General features: G+C 34.3%; 1 protein-coding gene across 2 annotated transcripts in view; it reads right to left on the reverse strand.

Annotated features, from left to right (window-relative positions):
- Col4a5 (collagen type IV alpha 5 chain) overlaps positions 1-27146 on the reverse strand; it is a 203583-nt gene that overhangs the window by 87447 nt on the left and 88990 nt on the right. For both annotated transcript variants that reach the window (XM_070039934.1, XM_070039935.1), the window contains exons 3-19: positions 22608-22697; positions 17890-17934; positions 15062-15106; positions 14897-14959; positions 13365-13418; positions 13013-13039; positions 10881-10961; positions 9489-9551; positions 7366-7401; positions 7240-7281; positions 6979-7071; positions 5631-5684; positions 5476-5532; positions 5211-5255; positions 3945-3998; positions 2570-2611; positions 221-353 (exon numbers count right to left, since the gene is read on the reverse strand). In XM_070039934.1, coding sequence (XP_069896035.1) covers positions 221-353; positions 2570-2611; positions 3945-3998; positions 5211-5255; positions 5476-5532; positions 5631-5684; positions 6979-7071; positions 7240-7281; positions 7366-7401; positions 9489-9551; positions 10881-10961; positions 13013-13039; positions 13365-13418; positions 14897-14959; positions 15062-15106; positions 17890-17934; positions 22608-22697 — 1024 coding nt within the window. The remainder of the gene's footprint in view (positions 1-220; positions 354-2569; positions 2612-3944; positions 3999-5210; positions 5256-5475; positions 5533-5630; positions 5685-6978; positions 7072-7239; positions 7282-7365; positions 7402-9488; positions 9552-10880; positions 10962-13012; positions 13040-13364; positions 13419-14896; positions 14960-15061; positions 15107-17889; positions 17935-22607; positions 22698-27146) is intronic.

The raw sequence follows: 27146 nt of genomic DNA on the forward strand, positions 1-27146 counted from the left end.
CTTAACTGACAGCTGATTAGGTAGGATTACAGCATGAGTTACTGGTACCAGGCCTAAGTGCATTGTAAAAAAGAAGTACAAGTGAGGAATTTGGTGAGAAAAGCTATGGTAGAAGTTGGGCAGAACCTACCATGCTTACCATGGAACAAATATGATAAATTTTATGCCTGGCTTAACAAGGATACTATAACCAAGAGGTTATATATGTAGTTCCTTTTACCTGGAGGTCCAGGAAGGCCAGGTGGACCCTGTACTCCAGGAAATCCTCTTTCTCCTTTTTCTCCAGGCAAGCCAGGCAACCCAGGATTTCCTTTTTCTCCCACAAGCACACCAGTACCAGGTGTAGGAATTACCTTTATTGTGAAAGAAAAAAAATAAAGAGTCTTAAAGAGGAAGAGCTTATTCTCCTGAAAGTAATCTGGACCATTCATGTGATAAACATTTCATTTTCAAAGAAGTGCCCAGAAGTAAAATCACTGACACTACTACATAGATTGTGTGTCAGTGAGACTACTGAATAAATTGTGTCATAAATATCACATCTCTCCTCACTCCCATCCCTCAGTTGTCTAGGAAAGGTCTAATACCAATTATAATATTACCAACTTCCAGAGCCTCAGCCTTACGAAGTTAGAGGTATATTTGCTGTCTCGTCTTTTACAAATCACATTCAATCCAATGCTGTCATCTACAGCCTGATAATTCCTTATCAAAAGTGTCTCTCCAATTTGTCCTCTTAATTCATCTTGACATAACTACAGTTTCCAACTCATATTTGGACTTGAACTTTTGAGCTTACCCCCTTGTATAGAAATCTACTGCTTGGATACATTTCTTAGAAAACTACTTGTCCTGGGCTGGGAAGGTGGCTCAGTGGTAGAGCGCTTGCCTTGCATGCCTGAGGCCCTGAGTTCGATTCCTCAGCACCACATAAGCAAAAAAAAAAAAAATTGCAGAAAACTACCTGTCCTGTTAACTATTCTGATTAAGGAGAAGAACTTGCCAATGACTTGTGAAATCTAAGGGCATTTTAACCCTAAATTCTATAAAGCCATTTCTCATACCCAATACACCACTCATATCTATTTCATGTCCTATTTCTAGCAATAATTGTTTGTCAAAATGAAACCTGTCTGATGAGAACCTCTTCATGAAATGCATATACACATATCTGTTCTCCTGTATGTGCCATTCCAAACATCTATAATGCTTTCTCCCAATCTTTTACTTTGTCAACTCACATGTCTTTCTTCCTTGAAAAAAAAGAGCATCCCTTCCAAAAGGACTATTTTAATTAAACCCCACCAATTTATCATATCCTTTACTATGTCCTCTGACCACTCAGGACATAAGTTTAGTCTAAAGAATTTCATATTAAATGAATTAAATATTTTAAACTTCATCTCATAGATCTATAAAGGTAAATAAGCTTCAGATTTAAGAACTTATCAGTCTGGGGTGCAAATCAACAAGTACTAGCACAGTGCAGTAATTCATTGCTCTATTGCATAGAAGAAATATTGATGAAAACAAAATAAAAGTTTGTATTCCAGAATTGAGATAATAATTCGAAAAGGAAATTGTGCTGCTCGGCAGGACTACATTCTCAAATTTTTCATTTTTTTCTGATACTAATCAAAATTTTATTATCCTATTTTCTAAAGCAATTACTTCCTAGAGAAGTCACACTCTTAATTTAATATGAAAAGCAAATAAAAATTGTCACAAACCTTCTTTAAGCATATTCTAATTTCATTTAGTACAATTTTAAGTAGTAATATCTGAGATTCATCATGAACAAAAAGAAATTACTTCACAAATTTCTGGAGGTACAAAATACATTTTATGGCAATCACACTGTTGTGGCCTCAATGCATTCTAATATCTAGTCTTAGGATACTTTAATCAAAGAAAAAACCCATTGATGAAATCTTGTAACAATACTTTCTTCTTAACAAGAGTAAAAATAAACTTAATTTAAATTTCATGGTAGACATAAACATGACAGAAAATCTACAATTATCCCCACAAATTATTCTTTCACAGAGCAACTTCCTACATCTGTTTTAAGGGCTCATACAAAGCATACATTCAGGAAAGAAAGAGAAGTCAATCAGCCAATTACAAATTGAGAAACGCTATTAGGACCAAATTCATCTTTCTCCTGAGCTCTTCAGGAGAAACAGCCAATCTCCACTTCCTCAAGAGTTTCATTCATTGAACCTTTGTAAGCAACACTTGCACCATCTGCTGGTTGCTGTAGAAATGATTTGGCAATTATGATACAAAGCTGGTTGCTGTAGAAATGATTTGGCAATTATGATACAAACCACCCAATGCCATAAATTTGTACCTATACTAAAAAGAAGTAATACACAGGCAGAATAAATACAAAAACCCTGCAGTTAACACTACTGAAGTTTCAATATATAAAGACTTCTCAGCCAGTAGAAGTTGATAACGACGTACTTTTTTGTTCTATGAGGAAGAGGTAGAAAGTATATATAATTTAGGGACAAAAATAATTAATGCCATAGTAAGAGAGATACAGGAAGACTTAAAAACTTACCAGTCCAGGAGGCCCAGGTGGACCAGTGTCACCCTTTTGGCCCTATTCAATACAATTGTAAAATACATTAGCAAAAGTTTCATGAAAACATCTATTTTTCTCAAGAATATAAGAGATAATTTAGACTTATGAATCAATAATAAAACAACAGAAGTGAGAGATATAACATGAGTAAATGAAACAACACTAGGCTAATTAGCATACAGATATCTGTAATATTGTCTCAGATTTACTAGCTCTACCATCTTTGACTGAATTAACTAACCTCCCTTCCTTATTTGAAAATAGACTTTAGACTTCTAGTTGAAACATTCTTTGATTTTAAGATCCTTACTTCCTGGCAAGTTATAAATTCTCTGCAACAAAGAGTAAAAGTTTGTACCACTACAGTAAGTTAAAATCATCACTTTCTTTTACATTTACCTTTAATTCCTTCTCATAAATCTAGTAAAAGGCATTCATCTAGTGTCATTTCCATTACTAATGGAGACTTTCAAGGCATTGGTCTTAACTATAATAAGTAACAGCTAATAAATTGTCATTGCTTTTGTGAGTTTACTCTTAGAAGCTAATAAAAGACAAATTCAGGCATTTTTTTTTATCATTGATCAGTAGCTAAGAGAGCATTAAGAACCTAATATTCAGTTGTTACTCCATTGACCAAGACCAAACAATAAATGACTACTTTACATCTTTAGTTCTAGACTTGTTCTTCTATTTTTCAAAGTCACTTTTAAAATAGGTAGCTAAATAAATAATCTCAGTCAGACTGCACTGGTCCAGGGAAAACAATAACAAAGAATTAGTCACAGACTTACAGACAATAATTATATCCAGAATGGAAAAGTTTGGAAAAGACATTCTAAATTCAAGCTTTAAGACTTTGTAGTAAGAGAACCTTACTAAAATTGTGCTGAATTCCCTTGCTGAAAAACTAAAGTTTTATCAATATATGCAAAGGCATGGAGTTCAGAGTGAAAATGGTACCCTTAAATAATCATTATTGCACTTGTAATCGATGAACTGTGATTTAGAGTAATGAAAAAAATAGTTCAATCTCTTATTCAGCTTGATCTCTCTCTCTTTGTCTTTCTTTCTCTCCCCCCCTCCCCCTGAGCAATAGTAATGCTCATAAGACAAGCAGGACTACAGAGAAGGACGAGAACATCCTCAGGGGAGAAAGAGAGATGGGAGAGAAGAAAATTTAGAGACTAAGGTATAAAAGAAAATGAAACAATGAGAAAAGATGGAAAAAGAAGGCATGTTTTGAATACAAAAGCTATTTATAACTTTCATATTTATAATTCATCTTTGAGATAGAAAAGGATTACTTTAAGAGTATAAGACCAATCATTTTCAAAGAAACAATTCTTACCTTTTGACCATCCCTTCCTGGTTCCCCAGGGTATCCAGGATCACCAGGCAAACCCTTTAAAACAGAGGGTGATATCAGGAAAAATGGCTGGGTAAGAAAGCCTCCAAAATCCTCTCTTAGCAGAAACATTAAGAACACTGGCAAAAATAGTCCATAAAAATCAGCTTTTTCAGAACTGTAGAAATTACCCAAAGCTCACAACAACAAAAGAAGCATTTCGTTTGCTTTTTAAAGGTTAAATCTTGGTAGGATCACAGAGCTTAATGGCTCATTTTATTCCCATTATCCCCTTATCAGTTTTGCAGGTAAAAACCAGTAGCCTAGCAAAAAAAAAATATTGTAACTCCTTTGAAGCCCCATTCCCAAAGAACTATGACTACCAGAACTGTCTATTGGTTTGCAAGAAGACTTTACTTACAAAATGATTTTTTAACCTGTTTTGGCCTCTCCCAAAACAAACAGAAACACCCTAGGTAATTGTTGAAAATAATCAGAGGCAACAGTTTGACTATCATAGTTTCCTGAAAAACAAAACAAAACCTAGTTGTTTGAAAAGAAGCCAAAAACTATGGGCATGTTTGTTTCTTCTTATTTTATATGCTACCATAGATTACTGGTTTAATAAAAATCAACCTGAAACCAACTTCTATCTTCCTGTCTTAGTAAGAATTACCCCTTTCCTTTGGAATTACTACAAATTTTATCAAATTTTCTCTCTCCCTAAAAGCCTTGTTTAATGCTTATTTTGGATACACATTGATATCAAAGCAGCTGGAAATAATGTTCCTGGACTTGTATATTTTTATTGTTCATATCTTTAGTAATTAGAAATATCTGTCAAAGTCTTTTTTTACAGAAAAATTGTGAATGTTCATAGCAGGTTTAGTCATAATTACCAAAATTCAGAAAAAAATCAAAATATCCTTTAATGGGTATATGATTAAACAACTTGATAAATCCAAATAAGCAAATACTATTCAGCAATAAGACAAAATATAATATGAACACATAGTACAAAATTGTTGGAAGACTGGGAAGGGGATAAGAAAGAATAAAAGAGATAAATTTGATCAAAGTCATTATATGCATGTATGGAAATATCACAATGTAACCCTTTGTACAATTACTGTGCAATAGTAAAAAAGAAAACAATCAGAATATACTTTCCATCAAATTAAATTAATTAATTAATTTTAATTAATTAAACTATACCACCATTCCCAATGATTTTACATTTAGTAAGAGGAAAGAGACTTAGCTACTCACTGGAATTCCTGGTTGACCATTCTCTCCATCTTTGCCTGGTTTACCCTATAGAATACAAAAAATGGTAGAAGAACATAAATGTGTTACTTGGAAGTATGAGATTAAGGATTATTCCTGCCTCAGAGCATACAAATAATAAACCTTTTAGATGTCAATATTACATATTATAGTAGTGATATTATCAAACTTTTAAAAATTAGGAAGGATACACACATATACACACCTATTTGGAATTTTTGTATAGAATATTAGTTGTAGCACTTACTCTTTTGCCTGGCTCTCCTTGCTCACCCTTCTCACCTTTCACACCACCAGGAGGGCCCTGTACACATAAAACAAGTAGTTTCATATTGGTTCAGGGGATACTGTGAGTCAATACAAGTTTATGTTAAATGATGCTAAAGAATTTTAAGTGCTTACAGGAGGGCCACACATCCCCGGAGGTCCAGGTGGTCCTGGGTCACCAGGATCTCCCTGTTCAGTTATAGGGTAAAGGAAAACAATGTTTTAATAATGGAATACACAGTCTCACTCTAACTATAGGAGCTAAGAACATTTAACAAACTAAACTGCACACTCAAGTATTATAACCAAGATAGAATGTTTCTAACTCAAAGTTGATATCTGCTACACACACACACACACACACACACACACACACACACACACACACACACACACACACACACACACACACACACAATCAGCTAGGTAAAGTTGGCTCACATTTATAATCTTAGCTACTCAGAGGCCAAGATCCAGAGGACTACAATTCAAAGCCAGCCTTAACAGAAAATCGTACAAAATCCCTTCTTCCATTAGCCAGAAAAAGCAGGGCTAGAGGCATGACTCAAGTGATAAAGCATTAGCCACAAGCAAGTCAACTAAGCAAGCCCTATGCTTTGAGTTCAAGCTGTTGTACCATAAAAAAGAACCTACAGCCATTTTAGTTACTTCTAGAGTAACATGATAACATTTAAGAAATTTTGTTCTTTCAAAATATTTGACAAAATGATTTAATCCATATAAGCTGGTGGAGACTAGTTTTGAGAGAAATAGCAACTGACAAGTAATATACATGGAATTTTTTGAGAATTCTGATGAAAATCATTTAAAACTAGTATGTTAACAGTTTCACTATACTATGAACATATAAAAATGGATTGTATACTTTAAATTAGTGAATTTCATGTTAAATAAATATATCCTGAAAGATATTTCAAATTTTTAATTATCTCAAATCCTTGTTATTTAAAAAATATCCTTATATATAACTACATTTCAGTTTATAATGTATCTCATATGAAACTTTTTAGCTTTTTAAAATTTTTTCCAGCTTTATCAAGTTACAGATGACAAAAAGAAACATATATTGAAGATGTCAAATATGCTGTTTATTATTATTATTGTAAAGATAATATATAGAGGGGGTTATAATTGTGTTAGATAATGAGTAGATTGCTTTTTGAACAGTGCCACCTCTTCCCTTGTTTTCTCCCAGTTTTTCTCCTCCACAACTTGTATAGTTCATTTTCAACATAGTGTCTAGAGACTATCACTCTTGTATTTGTTTACCCTTCATCCCATCATTTCTGTGCTCCCCTTACCCTCCCTAAACAGATAAACTTATATACAAGATAAAAGTACAGAAATTAAAAGCAGCAACAAAGGAGAAAAAAGAAGTAAAATACATGTATGTTGTGAAAGGACTATCTCTAGTTAACACATCCATAAAAAGATTTTATTGATTTCTTCCCTATTTATTCACCTGATCTCCTTTTTGAAACTCCACATCAATTGGTCTTTTCTGCTCACTGATTTGCCCAGGTGGCCCAGGTGGCCCCTGAAGACCTTGCTCACCCTGTTTTCAAGATAGAATAAGACAGTGAATATTTCACAATCTACAAAGACAATAATATAATAGGTAAATTATCATTTTCAAGAAGCAAGGAAAAGAAAACCACAGTTCAAGTGACTATGAAAGGAGAAAGCTGAGGGATTGAATAACCAACTCTTTTTCTCTACTCACCTTTTCACCTTTGGGTCCCTGGAAGTTTAAACCCATATTCCCCTGGAAAGAAAAGTTTCTGTTTGAAACATCATTACAATAAGAAACAATCCACACTAAATAAAAGGTATATAAAAAGAAAATTACCTTTGGTCCTGGCAGTCCTGGTGGGCCAGGAGGGCCCTAAGAAGAAAAGGGAAAAATATATTCTATAAGTTTATTTAAAATGTTATCTCTTTTAATAAAAATTAAAACTGAAGCTGGCCACCGGCATCTCAAGCCTGTAATCCTAGCTTCTCAGGAGACTGAGATCTGAGGCTTGTAGTTCAAAACCAGCCCGGGCAAGAAAGTCTATGAGACTCCTATATCCAATTAGAAAACCAGAAAACCAGAAGTGGTGCTATGGCTCAAGTGGTAGAGCACTTGCCTTGAGCTGAAGAGCTGATAGACAGTACACAGGCCCAGAGTTCAAGCTCCACGACTGACAAAAAAATTTAAACCGAAAGATCTCTTCAAAATAATACTTTCAGGACTAGGGATGTAACTCAGTCATAAAGCACTTATTAGTAGCTTGCAATATCAAAATTATTTGTTTTTTATTCTGTCGTTGCTTTTTCATGAAATACACATTTCAATTAAGAAAAACAAATTAGATGAATGTGAAATGTGTGTTGCCAGGGAGGTAGTGGTCAGGGACAGAAAGGATTGGTAGAGGAGAGGAAGAATACCAAAGTAAAATCAATGCAAGTTAATTTTACCTTCAACACACATACCATATTGCTCTTATCAGAATTATGGATAAAGCAAATATTCTAAAGCAAAAACTCTAGTTCTAAACTGCATCTGGTTATTTATTAACCCAGTTTTGTTATTATACAATCCATTGGTGTTTTTGAGAATTTTTCAAGGTTTGAAAAATTAGACATTTGCTTGCTTATGTACATTGCCTCCATCTCAACCTATCTATTTCCATATTGCATCTTGGTGTCAATCCTAAGTCTTTGCTTCACCTGTTGAAACTGGGTTAACTGTGGAGTGATTTGGATATGTGAAAAAAGTTAAGAAAATTCAAATTATTGACAACATTCCCAAGGAATACCAATATTCTAACAGGAGAGTTAAGAAAAAGTAACATGGTCCAATTTCCTGCTTTGCAGAATGTCTACAACTAAAGCAAACTAAACAAATGAGTTTTTAATCCTTTTCCAAGAAGTGTCATAAAAGCAGAAATCACAGTTTTGCTGGCAGATTTTTCTAGGATTAATTAAATTCTATTGCCTTCATTCAAGAGTAAAGAACCAAGTGTCACAAATAAAAAGTTTATATGTATATATCTTTATATCTTTTACAAATTCTATTTTGTCTTAGCACTGTAAACAAAAACTCAAATCTAAAGAAAGAAACATGTTTGATCAAGTAACTAGATGATTTCATGACAGAATGGTCTTATCAGATTTACTGAGATGACTAGAAGTGACTTCAATACTGATAAATCAAAAGGCAACCAACAAATTACTCTATTTTAGGGATTCGGGAATGGTTCATCAAAGGTATTGGGTTTGATGTCTACCACTGCAATAAAGAAAAACACTTTTTGTGTGGTACTGGAAATTGAACTCAGGGCTTCACTTGCTATACAAGCACTTCACAACTGAGGTATACCTCTAGCACCCACTTTTTATATATTTTAAAATATTCATTCTACATATCTCATTTTTCCATCTGTGGGATGAAGATTTATTACAAATGTGTGCTATTCAACATAACATAAAAGTACCCTTAACACAGCTGAGCAGCAATGGATCATGCCTGTAACCCTAATTTTTTGGGAAAAATAACTGCTTGAAGACCAAGGCCAGTCTGAGCATACACTAAGAGCCCTTTCTCAAAAACCTGGTAGCATGTGCCTGTCATTCCAGCATCATGGGAGGCTGAGATCCATTTGAGGTCAGCCCAGGCAGAAACCTCCATGAGATTCTATCTCAACAGAAAGATGCTGGGACATGCCTATCATTGCAACTACATCAGGGAGCCAAAAATAGGTAGAAAGTGAGACAACATCTTAAAAATGACTAGTACAAAAATAGGGCTACAGGCATGGTTTATCAGGAGAGCAACTGCTTAGCAAGTACAAAGCTCTAAGTTCAAAGCTCAGTACTGCAACATCATTAATATAATTATGGTTAAGACTGCCAAAAATTCATTATATTAATATTTGTAAAAAGAACTCAAAGGAAAAGAGGAGAAATAAAATTCCAGAAGAAGCTTACCATCAAACCTGGTGGTCCTGGGGGGCCAATTGGCCCTGGTATGCCCATGGGGCCAGCTGGGCCCTGTTATAAAGGGAATAGTAAAAAGAATGATAAATAAAACAAAACCAAAAAATATGAAAATGAAACTTATCAATATATCTTACAAAAAACTAAGTGGAGGAAATTTAAACTTAAGTTATTGCCAGAATTTTATTCTATAATTCTGTATTACTATGAGCAGAATTTTTAAATATACACAAATAATTCACAAATTTATTATAAAGGAATTTAACTAAGCAGACTGGATAAAGATTTCAGAAAGCTTGTATTTTAGAATGGTAGATAAATATATAAGAAAATTCACAAAATAAAGAAATAAAGGTGGGCATTTATTATTCCATTCTTGCTAGAAATAGGAACTGAAACTATACTCCTTTCAAAATGGCCTCTCTAATTTTAGAACAAATAAGACAAAAGACAATGAGGGAAAGAGAATGACTGGAATAAGTAGTAAGGGAATGATGCAAGTATTATGGAATATAATTAGGTGAACTTAAAGTTGAAAATTTGCCTTCCTTGCAAACCTTATTCTACGCTTAGGTATAAAGATGAGATAATTTTATAATGAAATAAACTCTACTATGTTCACAAGTAGAAATTTATATGAGGATAAAAATAGAGTAAACTACAACCAAGAATAAATCTCAATATACCTAATAGAACAAAATGAGATTGAGAAAATTACATAAATATTACATTAATTTTTTAAAAAGCAGAATGTCTTGATTTTTGTTTATGTTGATTATCATGAATTATAAGTCCCAAGAAATGGTCTTCCTCATCTATAAATAATCAAAAGTCATAGCTAAATGAGGTATACATGCTTACAATCCCAGCATGCAGGAGGGCAGGTAGCCTGTGCTACAGAGTGAAATTCTGTTTCAAAAAATAAATAAATAAAAAGTTACTAGTGTGTTTAGGCATGTTACTATACATTAACATAATCTTTTTCTTAGGATTACATTTGATGGTTACAGGGAACTCATTGCTTCCCACAGCATAAAAATAAGACCAGAGAAACTTTTTCTGTTGTTAATTTCCAAAACAAATACATCCATGGATTCTGGATAGAAAATTAAAAGAACCCCAATAAAACATATTAAAATACTCCCTGGCTCCAATTGCTTTCATTTTTTTTAACATTAATGTTTTTTTAATTGTCAAAATACCATATCGAGGGAGTACAATTACATGAGCAAGGTAATGAGTATATTTCTTATCAAGTATTGTTTTTATGTGAAGGTTCATGAATGTCTAGAAAACATGAGATGATAATTTCTATGAATAAGATAAAGGTTGTGGTGTTATTATATAATCACATTGTAAACAACAAAATCTCTGGATGCTTACTTGTATTCCAGGACGACCTGGATATCCTGGGTTCCCCTTTGGTCCTGGCAGTGATGACATGATGATACTCCCTGGTTCCCCCTAAAAGAAATCACCAATGAAAGTCACAACATTTATTGTACATAAAGAATTGGCAAGAACTAAATTCAACACATAAAGTATATGAAAGATTAGGTAATCTCAGCAATTTAATGGAAAAAAACTATCTTTAAAAATTAGAAAGTAGCCAGGGTATACTGAATTACAATATATTTATTAAGTCTGTGGTAACTTTACTAACTCCTATATTAAAAAATGTTTTACACATAAATATTTCTTCAAGAACTATCTTAAGCTCTGAATGAAGTAAATAAAGCCTCTGTTTTCATTGGGCAAACAATATGAAAAGGAAGTTCAGACCATAATATTTAAACAAATAAGATAGCAACATGTTCTGTCAGGTGTTATGAAGGAAATTACAAGGAACAAGTGAGTGGTAATGAAAGAGTAAATAAAATTATCTTGAGTAGTCAAAATAGAGCAATCTGTGAAGGGAACATTCAGGTCTCAAACTAGAAGATAAGCAAGGAAATTGGCGTATTCATATAACTGAATTGAGGACTGCAGATGGATCTTAGTGGTAGAATGCTTGTCTAGTATGCATGAAGTCCTGCGTTTGATCCTGTGAACCACAGAAACAATAAAATAAAATAAAATAAAACTAATGACTGCATGCAGACTGTGTGATCAGTGAGCCAAGGAAAAAGCAGTTTGAGATAAGGCTATAAATTAGGTACAGGGACTAGAACATGAAGGTCTTCCAAGTCATGGAAAAGAAAGCAGACTTTATTTTAGACATACAGTGGGAAGCCCTTGAATGTTTCTACACAAAGAAATTAAATTATTGATTTATACTTTCAAACATCATTCCTAGTTGGTTGAAAATAAATCAGGCTGGGGCAAGGAGAATAGCAGCAGAAAAAAAAAGAGACTAGTAAAGTGGTTACTGTAGTTCAAAGGAAATCTTATGGCTAGTTTAGTGTCAGTGGAGAGAGAAAGTGAATAAATTTAAAATACTTTTTTATAGGCAAACTCAATTACATTCAAGGACAGAATGGAACAAGGATGTAAAAGAGTACAAGAAACAAACACTAAACCTCAGACTTTGTGCAAACATATACATAATATACACCAATACAAACTTTATATATGGGGTGCTAGAGGAGGGAACAGATTTATTTGGGGGCAGGTTAGCTTGGAATATATTAATTTAACTGTCTGGGAGATATCTGACTGGTGATGTCAGGCAAGAAGTTGAACATGTACATGTTGAACTCAGACAAAAAGTCTAATTTGGAAACAAATGTAGGCATTTAGTAACTACATAGCATTCCACACTATAGATAATATTGTTACAGATTAGGGAGAAAAAAAGGGTCAGGACTAAGTCCTGCAGGTGAAGAAAGGAGAGAAGAGAAGGGAAAGAAAGAGAGGAGAGGGGAGGAGGGAGAACAGAGAGGGAGGAGAAAGGAGGAGAGGGGAAGAGAGGAATAATATGCATCAAAGACTTTAGTATAATTAGAATATAGATGAAAAATCAGAAGAGTGGCCGGATGCCAGTGGTTCATGCCTGTAATCCTAGCAACTCAGGAGGCTAAGCTCTGAATATCATGGTTCAAAGCCAGCCCAGGCAAAGTTCAATGGACTCATCTCCAATTAATCACCAGAAAAATAGAAGTGGAACTGTAGTACAAATAGTGCTAGCCTTGAACACAAAAGGTCAGGGACAGCATCCAGGCTCTGAGTTCAAGTCCTATGACCAGCAAAAAAATAGAAGAGTGTAACAGCCAAGGGAAAAGAATATTTCTAGAGCTAGCAGGTGTCCAACTCTAGCCAAGGGTGGGTGATAAGATAGGAAGGACTAAGTTGTCATAAATTGAGTCTGATACTTTTTCAAGTACATCAGTACACAGTATGTACTTAGAACTGTAAGAACAGAACAAGGTACTTAAAGAGAACTTCTACACGTGCATCTGAACAATTCCTAGAAGCATTCCTTTCTAGATTCAAGTTAAACTCATTCTCTTACTAAAGATGCAGACTTTCCAAATATTGTATTCAGATCATTTACCTTGTGAATATGAAATGCTTACCTTCATACCTGGGATACCAGGAGGTCCCTATTATTAAAAAAGAGATTATTTTATATAAATGAGAAGAGAGTAAGCAAACATATACACACTTTCTAAATAGAAAATAAAAAATAAATTACTGTTGGGTCTTTCATGAATATGATATATCTTGAATAGCTTAGAAATGCTATTTATTAAACAATACCAAATTTTGCTCAGGAGATATCTTACCAACATCTTTTAAAAATTTCTTCTTGTTTTCTACTTTAAAATATATATGGCTTTGTTCCATATGAATGCATTGAGCATATTCTCTATAACCTCTTCTTTGTTAAGTTCTAGGTTCATTATAATCTCAAATTTTAGAACTTACTGGAGGTCCCTGTAAGCCAGGAAAACCGGGACTGCCTGGAAATCCACGTTCTCCCTAGAAATAGTTAAAAAGAAAGAACATGAAGGAACAAGAAGCAGAAGAACTTTGCCAACAAGCAGTGACTTATTGATAAATTTTTTGCAAAAGTCATTTTAAAACATTCCAAAATTCCAAAAGTTCACTTTCACTTTCCAATTTTTATATCAACTACCCACATGAATTCAATCTAGTAAGTATTTTTATCCCTATGTATCTATCCCAATCAGAATTAAGGAAAATATTTTTTTACTTTAGTCATTTTCTTTTGACAAATTCCGTCTTGAGACCATCACACTACAGATTTCTATTACATTTAATAGTTAATGATTTGCTCCAATTTCCTTCACGTCTTAAATAGATTCTTATATTAAGTGTCCTATTGCATTTTGCTTTTAGATTAAACTACTTCAAATAGTTTTGTAAAATAGAGGTGGTAAGAAAGAAGGCCATTAATATCACCAACTGAACAATAGCAATAGTTGTAGTAAGCCGGGCGCTGGTGGTTCACACCTGTAATCCTAGCTACTTAGGAGGCTGAGATCTGAGGATCGTGGTTCAAAGCCATCCTGGGCAGGAAAGACGGTGAGACTCCTATCTCCAATAAACCACTAGAAAACCGGAAGTGGCGCTGTAGCTCAAGTAGTAGAGCACTCGCCTTGAGCTGAAGAGCACAGGGACAGCACCCAGGCCCAGAGTTCAAGCCCCATGACCGACAAAAAAAAAACAAAGTTGTGGTAATTGTAGGTCATTATACATTCTAAGCACTCTATTTTCCCACTCACTATTTTAAAGTACTAATATGGACATTTTACTTAGAAAACAAAAGCTAAATTGGTGTTAAAGAACCCCAATATGAACTCACTTCAAATACTTCTATGTTATAGTAATCCTGGAAACAACTATTTGAGAGGATTTAAAAGAGCCTTGAGCATAAAGGTCAGGGACAGAGCCCAGGCCCTGCGTTCAAGCCCCAGGACGGACACCAAAAAAAAATTACATATGATTAATGGAATTGTTCAAACTACACTATATATATGTATGGAATTATCACAATTAACCCTCTTTGTACTGTTAATATATCCTAATACATTTCTTCAAATTAAATATGAAGCAATCCAAAATATAATTGTATCTAGGCTTTTTTAAAAAAATGGTATGACTAACGAATGTCATGCCCATTATTACTCCTTACAAATGATAGAATATTTGAAACATATATAGACTCATTTCCTTTTAACTTACATCCAACTTTACACAAAAGCCAAAGAGGGATTTGGTAAGTAATCTTTAATCCAATGCAAAACTACTAGCTAATTATTCATGATTTAAAAAAAAGAAATTACTGATGTTTATTCTATTGAAAATGTTAGCCCAGAAAACACCCAATGTCCTAAACAGAAAATCATGATACTCTGCTTTGATATTCTTCCTATTGTTCAGACTTTAAGCCTATTACTATCAAGCATACTGCCTAATATTAAGTTGAATCTCACCTTGGTTCCATTGCATCCAGGGATACCTTGAGGTCCTGGGGCTCCATCATGGCCTGGCATTCCCTTTGAAAAGGTATATAACATATATATATATATATATGTATGTATAATATTTCTTAAATTACTTTCTAAGGGATTTTTAATAAAAAGTCAAATCCAACTTACAGGAAGACCTGGTGTCCCTGGAAATCCAGGTAGTCCAGGAGATCCCTATAATGAAAAAAATTCCTTGAAACAAATGACAACCAAGAACAATTAAAATAGTATCCTACTTAAGGGTTTTAGAAAAAATAGTATTTAGAGTAAAAATAGACAAAATGTGTTTCATTGAGAATTGGCATATGTGAATATGTGTGTATGTGTGTGTGCATAATTAGAGGAACCACAACTACAGAAAACATAATTAGAGGAAACACTACTACAGAAAACAATTGAAGATATTCCCATTTTCAGGAGCAGTCTTCAATGCACTGAGTTGGAACAAAGTAGTGCATGAAATGTCTGATCTAACAGATAAAGTTCTTCCAGATCTGTAATGAATAATAAATTCAGTGGGGATGTGAGGTAAGAAATATATCTGTGCCTGAGGACACTAATGTGATAACTCAAAACATTCTTCAATTAAACTGTCAAGACTGGCAAAAATACAAGTCTGACAACATTCTCTGTAGATGAGGCTGAAGGAAAAAGTACTGTCATGCACAGTTAATGGAAATAACTAGCACAATTACATATGCATATATACAAACCACTTAGCCTAGCAACTCATGTTTATGAGCCCAACCCCAAATATACACTAGGAATTATGAAACAAAATATAATGTTTAAGGTTAATGATTTCATCAACATTATAGTGAGAACTAGAGAGGAAATGCACAAAGCAAAGTCACAAAAAAATGGAGAGTTTTATGAGAAGGACTTAGGGCAGAAGCTTAAATAATACAGTATATTGGTATTCATTTATGGCACAAAATAAAAAACAACTGTATCTACTTAGATAAATTAAGAATTCTGAAGCTTTTTCTGTTTTTCCAGTACCTTAACTATACCAGTCATAAGTAGCATATAAGGAAAACTACATGTTTTGAAAAAGTAGACAGCAAATAGAATGATTTTAATGTTATGTATAATTTGTCCATATAAATAATTGAAGGTCAATGGATCAAAATGTTTAGTTTTTGTGGAGATTTCTTGGTTGTTCTTAGTTTATGCCAGTATTAGAGTTTGAGAATTCAGGGTTGTGTGCTTTTGCTCAGCTTTTTCCCTCATGGCTAGGCACTCTACCACTTGAGCCATGCCCCTACTCTGGCTTTTTGCTAGTTAATTGGAGGTAAGAGTCTCTCAAATTTGTCTGTCCAAACTGGCTTTGAAGCATGATTCTCAAATTTCAGCCTCTTGAGTACCAAGGATTACAGGTGTGAGCCACTGGCTACTTTGGTTGTTTTTGTCACACATATAAACATGTCACCATTGATGTATTTTATAGAACTAATCAATTAATATACACAGCAGTCCAGATTAAAAAGGACCTTGGATATTATGCTGTTCATTTAGTTTGGCACATGAACTCAGAGAAGTTAAATATGGCCTTTAAAAAAATTAGAATTTGTAAAATTTATATAATTTATATAACTGTAATCCCTCTGTATATTACCTTTATAATAACAATAAAAATTAAAAATCAGTACTAGTTTTTAAGTAATTTTGTCCTAATTCTAAAAAGAAGTCAGATTTATGTCACCCTAAGAACTTTTAGAAAAAAATGCATTCAGTGTTTCAGTTTTGAGATGCATCCTAATTTTTCAAACCTTAAAACCTAAAAATTTCATGTATCTTTGAAGTGAAGAAATGTTGTATTCTTCTAAAAGTAGTTATTCTTTAACACCATGGTTTAAATCATTTTCCTCAAGAAATGGAGAAAGGTTTCAGATCTCTCCAATTTGTTGATCTAGGAACTCAGAGTTATAAATATACTTCTGAGTACTGCCTTTTCTGTGTCCCAGAGGAGCTTATAATTTGTGTGTTCATTTTTGTTGAATATCATGAACATTTGAATTTCCTTTCTAATCTCTTCCATGACCCACTGGTGGCTCAACAGTGTGTTGTTTAGCCTCCAAGTTTAGGACAAGCAGAAAAGGTCAGAGGCTATGTACATATGACCATATAAGATGATGTTAAGTGAAATGAACCCCAGGATAGGGACACAACTTGTTTTTTATTTCTTGCTATTGTTTTTAACATATCTAAAATTTACTATGTGAATTTTTTTGTTTCTCTTGTATGTTCTTCCCCCACGGTATAACCCCTGTTTTCACTGTATTTGACGTCAGTGCCCTGCATCTTGTATATACATTTTTATAATTTGGGGAGGGGAAGGGAAATAGCAAAATGCTGAAATAAGGATACAGGTTGACCCATTGTACAATGAGATGTACAAGACACTATGTTGAAAACGAACTTTACAACTTGGGAGGAAAGGGCTGAGTTTGGGAGGTGGGGAGGGAAGGGATGGTAGGGGAAAAACAAAGGAGGAGGTAACAAGGCTCGATAGGAAATGTACTCATTACCTTACCCATGTAACTGTAACCCCTCTGTATACTATTTTTTACAATTAAAAACATTTAAAAAAAGAAATGGAGAAAGGTTTGTACTATCCACATAGGAGGCCTGTTACATGGTCATATTGTTTGGGAAATTCTAGCTTCAATCAATTATATTTTACAATTTTTAAGTGATTTGATTTTTTAAAAATCAGTATTTTTGTATATGCTAACCATAAACAAATTTTAAATCCTATTATATTCATTGTAATAGCATCTAGGTATATATAAGCAAGTTTATTAAAATATTAATGTTAATTGTAGACATATACCAATTCTTAAACTTATTTTTCTATATTTCAATACAGGTATTTTCTGGTGTTTCATATTTCTTCATTTGTTTCTTTATCTGTTTCAATCAATAAAATTTGCTGTACAGTGACTATTTCTTACTCTGATTCCTTTTGGTCCTGGTGGCCCTGGAATTCCATCATCACCCTGAAAAATACAATATGTTTAGTGAGCTTTTCCTTCAAAAAGAACCCTTTAATAGCTAAATTTCTATAATAAAAAATCAAGTTTTGTAAAATTTTGTGAATTTTATTGATAAAGATACATAACCAAGAAAGAAATATTTATTAAAAGCACAGAGATAAATTATATGACAAAAATAAGAAAAGCCTTTATTTTCTGAGAAGGAAACTACTGAATGTAAAAAAAAAACTATACTTATAAAGTTAATTATGAATCATATAAAAAACATGTACTCATTGCCTTACTCATGTAACTGTAACCCATTTGTACAGCATCTTTACAATAAAATAAAATAAAATAAATGGACATGATCCTGTAGCCTGTGACTCATGCCTGTAATCCTACTACTCAGGAGGCTGAGATCTGAGGATTGCAGTTCAAAGCCAGCCCGGGCAGAAAAGTCCCTATGAGATTCTTATCTCCAGTTAACCATTCAAAAACTGGAAATGGTGCTGTGGCTCAAGTGGTAGAGTTCTAGCCTTGAGCACAATGTGACTCAGGGACAGTGCCAGGCTCTGAGTTCAAGCCGAACAACAGACAAAAAAGGAAAAAAATAAAACATGAGATAATGGTTGAGATATTGCCTAAATCATTTATGCACAAACCAAATAAGAGCAAAAAAATGGGCAATTTCACAGTATGTCATTCAGCTTGCCAAAATGGTAATAGTGTTTCATCTGTGCCCAAATATATACATTGTTGAATTTACTCTTCTAAATCTTTGGTTTGTTTCATAAGGTACTTTCTACTAGCAGAGATTAAGAACTGAGAAACTTTCTAGCTTATTGTCTACTCCATGCTGAAGAGGCTATGCATCTGTGTATTAATCTATTTTTATCATAACTTCTTTGCTAAGAATTTAGAGTCTTAGTGAGTTTTTATATTTTCTTTTAAAAATCTGAATAAAGGAAACCACACTCTGCTTCATGTAAACCAACATATTCACAGGTTCTGGGAATAAGGATATGGATATCTCAGGTGAGGAAGCCATTGTTCTTCCTATGATACTTGATATATTTTAAGGATCTCTTTCCATAACAGAAAAAAGTTATAAAAGTATGAGGTAAAACTATCCTTATTCGCAAGTGACATGATTATATGCCTACAAAACAATAGATAATTAAAAGAAAAATTATAGCCAGTAAGTTAAAAACATGTTCAAAATATTTTATGTATATGTTTAAAAATTGAACAATGAAGCTTAATGAGATTGGTTTGGGAAAAGAGGGAAAGTATGAGGGTGAATCTAGTCAATGTGTATTATATGCATATATGGACATGTCAAAATGAAAACTTCTTGTACAACTAATCAATGATAATAAATTTTAATCCAATAACAATTCAGTAAGTACACATGAAACTAATGATAAATATTAATATTGAAACTGTTATCTCTCAAGATGCATGGTATGCAAAAAACTGAAATACTCGTTCCAAATAAACTCAAAGGTAAGAAGTATTAGTTTTCCTTGGGTTCTACTTAATTTCTATTCCCAAGCACCCATTTCCATAACATAACGGAAATTTAATCTCAGTCTGTTTGAGTTCTCATTTCACTCTCACAAGACCAGGCTTAAATTTTGGAAATGTTTAAATAGCTCCAGTGTCTTCAGAGGTGAGACTGTGCAGTTGAAGTTGAAATTCACTGCAATGTCCCAGGCCAGTAATCTGTGTGGATCGCTGCTTAGAGCTCAACACCATCAAATTGACTGCTTCAGATTTCTTCACTCTTCTATTTCACTCCTGGGTACACAAGAATCATTCTGCATTTTTATTCTTGTGTTATATGAAAATCAGTGGAGTGGCCTATGCACCAAAACTCCATGTTGCCATTTAGAGTCTTGCTATTTCTTTAGTGCTCAAGTTCTACTCAGAAAATTTAGCACAGGTCCTATCTGCTATTGAATCTGATAAAACTACCTCTTCAAAACCACGGGGAGTATTCTCTCAACACCTAAACTGTGATATGATTAAATATTTTTTTTAATTTTATTTTATTTTATTTGAGAACATACTGTACAGAGGGGTTACAATTACATGGGCAGGATAATGCATACATTTCTTACCAAGCATTGCAGCCTCCTCCTTTGTTTACCCTTCACCTCCCTTCCCAGCCTCCCCCCTCCCCCCCACCCAATCATAACCCCCTCCCCCCCCACACCGACATTGTAAAGCTGGTTTTGACATGACATTTTGTACTTCTCATTGTTGCAGCAGGTCCACCTGAATCCTTAAACGACTTATGATTAAATATTAAAAATATTCCTAAATGTAAATTAACTATCCTCCTTTATTGGGAGGGCTACCTATTAAGTTGATCTTCTAAACACTTTAATGACTCATTATACCACCATCATAAAAAATAATAAAATTGAGGGGGGGAGTGTACAGAACTAGCCTTTTATGCAGATCCAAAAGCCACTAAAAATTAAAAGATAAAATTTATCTCATTATTACCTGCTCTCATTCATTACTTTAACATACACATAAAAATGGTATCTTTGCTCTAGGTCCAAGACAGACCACACACATTAATGTCAATGGATATCATAACCCAAACTGACAGAACCAGAACATAAGGCTTACTCTGTGGTGTGGTGGTTGAATTTAACCTCCCTCCTTTTCTCCTCTAGAATAGTTTGTATAATTTCCACCTTGTAAAATTCATAGATATGACTATCCCAGGGAGTCACCACCATTCTGAAAGTGTCAAAACTCCTAGCTGTGCTATGCATTGCCTAAAGCTGCAGGTAAATCTCTGACTGCTGTGCTATTGAATGCTACAAATGGGCATTTTTCTAAAAATGGACAAATTTAGTACCTCATGTACCCCAGTCTTGTTACTCTGGAACTGATTTGTTCCAATAAGTACAGTTGGACACCACAGGAAAAAATATCTTCTCAAATTTCAAATAATTTCTGTCCCAAATGGAAGCACCTAAAACACTGGGATAAAGTTTGGCCCTGATAGTAGCAGCCTTTGCCACATTAAACAGAATTTCCAATTCCACACAAAAATTGTACCCACCAGGAAGGAATTCTAGCTGATATTCCCAGAACAATGTATATCCCCACTGGAGAATTATTCCTTTTGTCAAAACTAGACCTTCAACATCCCTATAGGAAATTTGCATATGTGAAACATTGATAAAGATTCCAAAATCTTCAAATGAATTCCTCCATTCAAACATATCAGATTACATGGAGTAAGATAGGAATTTCAAAAATAAACAGATACTACTCAAGAGAATTTCCAGATAGCCTTACATACTCTTTACTCATGCATATGCTCTAGGCAAATGTTCCACTGTTAATTATTTAGTTAGAAAAGGAGCATTCCACCCATCCTTGACACTTGTTGAAGATATTAATGACTTCAGTTTTGGGACTTCTCAACTTCTGGCTGACCAAGGGAGGTCTCAGTGACTATCAATACTTCATGTTGCCCCTAGAACATTAACACTGGCAAAGTAGAACAGCCCACCATAAGACTCAAGAACAACTCTTTTTGGCTCTCCAAATTAGTTTCAGTGGGCTTTGGGGGACATCATTTCTTAGCTTGGCAACAGTTACAGCTTGTGGTTATGTCCAGTCTTGGCATACTTAATCACCTGCAAACGCAGTAATACTGATCAGAACCATAATCTGCTACAATCTCAAACTAAATGCTTGGTTTCTGACATAGCTCTTTAAAGTACAACTCATTCCATGAATGGGTACCTTATGCTTTTTACTCAGGTCCTAGAAAATCAAGAAGTGGAATTAAGAAGACTGACTCTGGTCTAACCACTATGTGTGATTTTAAAGCCCATCCTAAGACCTTCTGATAGGCAACATGAAAGACAACTGTTCTTCCCACACCAAAATTGGCACACATTCAATGTACTATAGTCTTTGGAAGGAGGTGCAGTGAAAAAGACTCAGGCTCTCCTGGCTGGTTGTACTGTTCTGCAGGTAGGCCTCTTTATACATACAAGGTTTTGGTGGAGACTTCTCTATGGAAGGTGCAAGAAACCTGAAGAGATTCTTGGCACCATCAGTACTTTCCCAGCTCTAGCACTTCTCCCACCCTGCCTCTAGGTGAACACCATTTCAGGAGTTCTTGATTTTGAACTATCCCAACCAAAATGTTTCCCAACTTCTGTGTAGATCCATCTGACCATCTTTGGTGGTGTGCCATACAGAAAAAATAGAATAATGGGAGAGTCAGCACTTTCTCCAGTTTAACTTCCTTCTCATGACACTGAGGTAAATGGGTAAAGGCTTGACTGCTTCTTTCATTTTGTCTTGCTGTCTTAGTCAGCTGCTCCGACACCTAATAGCTCTGCTCTGTCCAGCATAACTGAGTTCTCAACAGGAATTGACTTTTGCTGAGGATCCCAGTAACAACATTTAATTAATAGCATCTTCCAAAAGAATCTAAATGTGGTTGTAATATTCAATTAAGAAAAAAAATCAATGAAAATCTGAATGAGGTGGTGATATTCAATTAAGAATAAAAATCAAGAAAATCTACTATTCCATTGTTTGATTTAAACAGGTTCTCACTATAATTTAGTAACTTTTTAGTTAATTTGATACCTAGTCTCACATTTAAGGTGGCTTAATTACTCTGGTGTTTCAGATGGGAAATATACCTTTTGTCCCTGATGTCCAGGAGGCCCTTCTGGACCTGGAAATCCAGGTAAACCTGGATGGCCTCTTACACCTGGATATCCTTGTTCTCCCTGTAATCAAATAAGAATAAAAAGTAAGGTTACTGGTGAATTTTTGGCACAATTTTGGCTGAGAATCAAAAAGATCAAATGATTGTCCAGATAAAACTAACTTAATGATATCAAATTCATTGTATATGAATGTAATATGGAGAAACTTTTAATACATAAGAAGTAAAACACAAATCATTCTGAATGATATAAAAACTTGCTGATTTCACACTATACCTTCTTGGTTTCTTGCAAAGTGAAAAAGTATATTAGTTCCTGGCACTGGTGGCTCACACCTGTAATGGTAGCTACTCAGGAGCCTGAGATCTGAGGATCATTGTTCAAAGCCAGCAGGGGCAGGAAAGTCTGTGAGACTCTTATCTCCAATTAGCTACCAGAAAACCAAAAGTGGAGCTATGGCTCCACATGGTAGAGTGCTACCCTTGAGCAAAAGAGCTCAGCAACAGTGACCAGGTCCTGAGTTCAAGCCACGTGGCCAAAAACAACAAAAAAGTATATCAGAAATGAAGTGAGTTAAACATGTTAGCATAAAGTTTAACAGGAAAGATGTCAATAAGGCCAGGAAATCATATGTGTAACATTTAAAGTAAAAGTTTTAAGAGGCAAGGAAGAAGATGGGTAAAAAGGAATCCATGAAAAATTTTTTTTATAAAGTAGAAGAAGCCACTCATATTTGTCATAGAGAAGAGGTGTAAGTCTGTCCCAAATGCAAATTCATTAGCTAATTAAAGATTTAACTATACTGTGCCCATCTTTACATTTATGTTTTTGAAACACATTAAAAGGATCCAACATTTTCTTGGTGTCTCTAAATCTTGAGTTGATTTTCCAGAATTCTGAAGGAGTTCATTCTGACATTTTGTATTGTATTACTCATGTTTCTGCAGAGAAAAGAATTCATGTCTTTCCCCATTGAATATCATTTTAGTCGTAGGGTTTGGTAGATGCCCTTTAAGGTTAAAGAAATCTTTAATCACTTCAATGATGTGGAAAGTTTTTATCAGGAATGTATACTGAACTTTGTAAAGTGCATTTTCTTTTTCTGTTGAGATCACTAGAAGATAGGCTTATTAATGTTTCAATACACTTTTAGTTTTTTAATATAGTGAACAAAAATTTGACTTTCAAATGTTAAACTGAACATGAATTCCTGGTATAAATCCCACTTGGTCATAATGTATTATCATCTTTATGTGTCACTGGCTGTAATTTGCTAAAAAGCAAAAAAATTTAGCATTTATGATCATGAAGGATATGGACTACAATTTTCTGGTTTTGTAATATTTTTCTTTGTCTGGTTTTGGTATCCTGGCTATGATGGTTACATAAAATTAGTTGGGGGGAATTCCCAATCTATTCTCTGAAAGTTTGTGAAAGATTGATACAATCTCTTATATTAATGTTTTACAAAATTCATCAGTCAAGCCTTCTAAAACTGGAAATTTTGTGGGAAAGATTGATAAATCAGCATCTTTAGAAGGTACAAAGGTATTAATATTTTGCTTATTTAATTATATTTCTCTTTAATAAATTTGGGGTTTGGTAGTGTGTATATATATGTATATATAATTCTTAACAAATTTGTCCATTTAAACTAAGTTATCAAGTATGTTATTGTAAGTTTATTCAAAAGTTTCTCATTGATATTTTAATGACTTTAGGATAATTCCTAATTAAGTATATTGTGATTCCTCCTTATTTTATCATTAGTCATGATATAAATTTATCAATCAGAGTTATGGCTGTGCTTGTTTTTATATTGTTTTTGCCAGTTGATATATATGTGTATATTTATCTTTATTTCCTTCATCTTTATTGAAACTTACTTTTCTTGTCCTTTTCTAGTGTTTTAAATGGCAAAGTTCAATCACCAATTTCAATCTTTCTTTCCTCATTTCGAACATAAAACTTTAAAGGTGTTAAAGCCTCAGTTCACATCATTCTTAACTGCTGCTTTTGAATAATATACAACTAGAAGATTTTCTAATTTTTCTTTACTAATTTTTTCAACATTAAATTATTTATTTATGTATGTATGTATGTATGTATGTATGTATGTATTTTTGTTGGTCATGGGGCCTGAAGTCTGGGTGCTGTCCCTCAGCTCTTCAACTCAAGGCTAGCACTCTACCACTTGAGCCACAGCACCACTTCTGGCCTTTTCTGCTTATCTGGTGCTGAGGAATCGAACCCAGAATCTCATGCATGCAAGCCAAGCACTCTACCACTGAGCCACCTTCCCAGCCCTCATAAGTTATTTAAACTGGTGTTTTCTAATTTCCATATAGCTGAGGGTTTTCTATGCTTCTTATTATTATTATTTTTAACATTATTATTGCTATTATTATTACTTCCTTATTTACTCCATTGTGAAATTTAAAGTTTTCAAATTTTGGTATTTACAGAAACTCATATGGTGTCCCATCGAATAGTCTATCTGATAAAAATTACATGTGGTCTTAAAATTTTGTAGTTGTTGTACCTGGGCTTTTTTATATGTTGATAAGGTATAGGCTGCTAATTGTGATTCAAATCACATGGGTCTTTACCTTTTTTAAACCAGTTCTACCAGTTCTACAAATGACTAAGATTAGAGTTTTTTATTCTATCTATCTATCTATCTATCTATCTATCTATCTATCTATCTATCTATCTATCTATCTATCTATCTATCCATCCATCTATCTATCCTTTTTTATTGTCACTCATGGGGCTTGACCTCAGGGCATGAGTGTTGTCCCTGAGCTTTTTCACTCAAGGCTAGCCCTCTACCACATTCAGTCACAGCACTACTTCTGGTTTTCTGATGGTTAATTGGAGATAAAACTCTAACAGACTTTCTTGCCCAGGCTGGATTTGAACCATGATCCTCAGATCTCAGTCTCCTGAGTAGTTAGGATTACAGGAATGAGCCACCAGAACCCAGTAAGATTGGAGTATTATAATCTATAACTATGATTATGAATTTGTCTATCCCTACAATTCTATGAGATTTTTAGCTTCACATATTTTGGAATACTGTTCCTTTGTTTTAAACATTGTTTATGGGGGCTGGGAATATGGCTCAGTGCTTGCCTTGCATGCATGAGGCCCTGGGTTCGATTCTTCAGCACCATATAAGCAGAAAAAAAAAGTGGTGCTGTGGCTCAAGTGGTAGAGCGCTATCCTTGAGCAGAAGAGCTGAGGGACAGCGCCCAGGTGCAGAGTTTAGCCCCCACGACTGACAAAACACACACACACACACACACACACACACACACACACACACACACACAAAACAGTGTTTTTTGTTAAATAAGAGAAAAATACATAGTCTTTTATATTTAGTCACATATACTTTGGTTCTACTTATATTCCTTCCTGCAAATCCACCCTTTTATTGATATTTCCCTTTATCCTGAAGGTATTTCTATTTCTTTTACTGTGGTTATACCCATTAACAATTCCCTACATTCTTATTATTACAAAATATAAACTTGCCATTATTTTTGAAGTATGTTTTCATTCCATAAAATATTTACACTAAGATACTTCAATATCTAGTGATATTTTTATATTGACACATGCTTTCTAATGAGGATTACTGCCCAATTATTGTTTATTCTTTTAACTCGGTTTTTCTTTCTTGTTTAAATTCCTTATAAGTTGAGCCTATTTACATCCATTTCAGACTTCTTTGTGTGTGTCTGTGTGTGCATACGTGTGCATGCATGTGCACTAGTAATAGGGTTTGAACTCATAGCCTGAGCCCTTTCCCTGAGCTCTTTTGCTCAATGCTGGCACTCTACCACTTGAAACATAGCTCAACCTCTGGCTGTTTGCTAGTTAATTGGAAATGAGAGTCTCATGAAACTTTTTGACTAAGCTGGCTTCAAACAGTGATTTTCAGATCTCAGCCTCCTGAGTAGCTAGGATTACAGGCATGAGTCACTGGCAACCAGCCCTATTTTAGATTTCTTGATATTTTCACACAAGTCACTGAGACCCTACGCAATAAAAAAAAAGCCTACTGTGTTCCTCAGCTTAGACAATTTATTACGTAAATCTTCAAGTTTGCTGACCCTTTCTTCTGTTTTTGTTTTGGTTTTGGTCGGTCGTGGGGCTTGAACTCTGAGCCTGGGCGCTGTCCCTGCACTCTTCAGCTCAAGGTGAATGCTCTACCACTTCAGCCACAGAGCCTCTTCCAGTTTTCCAGTGGTTTATTGGAGATAAGAGTCTCATGGACTTTGCTGCATGGGCTGGCTTTGAACCGTGATCCTCAGATCTCAGCCTCCTGAGTAGCTAGCATTATAGGTGTGAGCCACCAGCGCCAGGCTTGGACCCTTTCTTTTGTTATCTCAGTTCTGCTGTGACATCTATTTGATGAACCGGTTTTTTTTCTACTTTGCTTTTCACATCTTGATATCCTTTATATGTGTAGGTTCCAATGATCTGTTATGACTCCTTACC

Source organism: Dipodomys merriami, unplaced genomic scaffold (genome assembly GCF_024711535.1).
Source record: "Dipodomys merriami isolate MVZ:Mamm:240054 unplaced genomic scaffold, mDipMer1.0.p SCAF_3, whole genome shotgun sequence".
Classification (NCBI taxonomy): Eukaryota; Metazoa; Chordata; class Mammalia; order Rodentia; family Heteromyidae; genus Dipodomys; species Dipodomys merriami.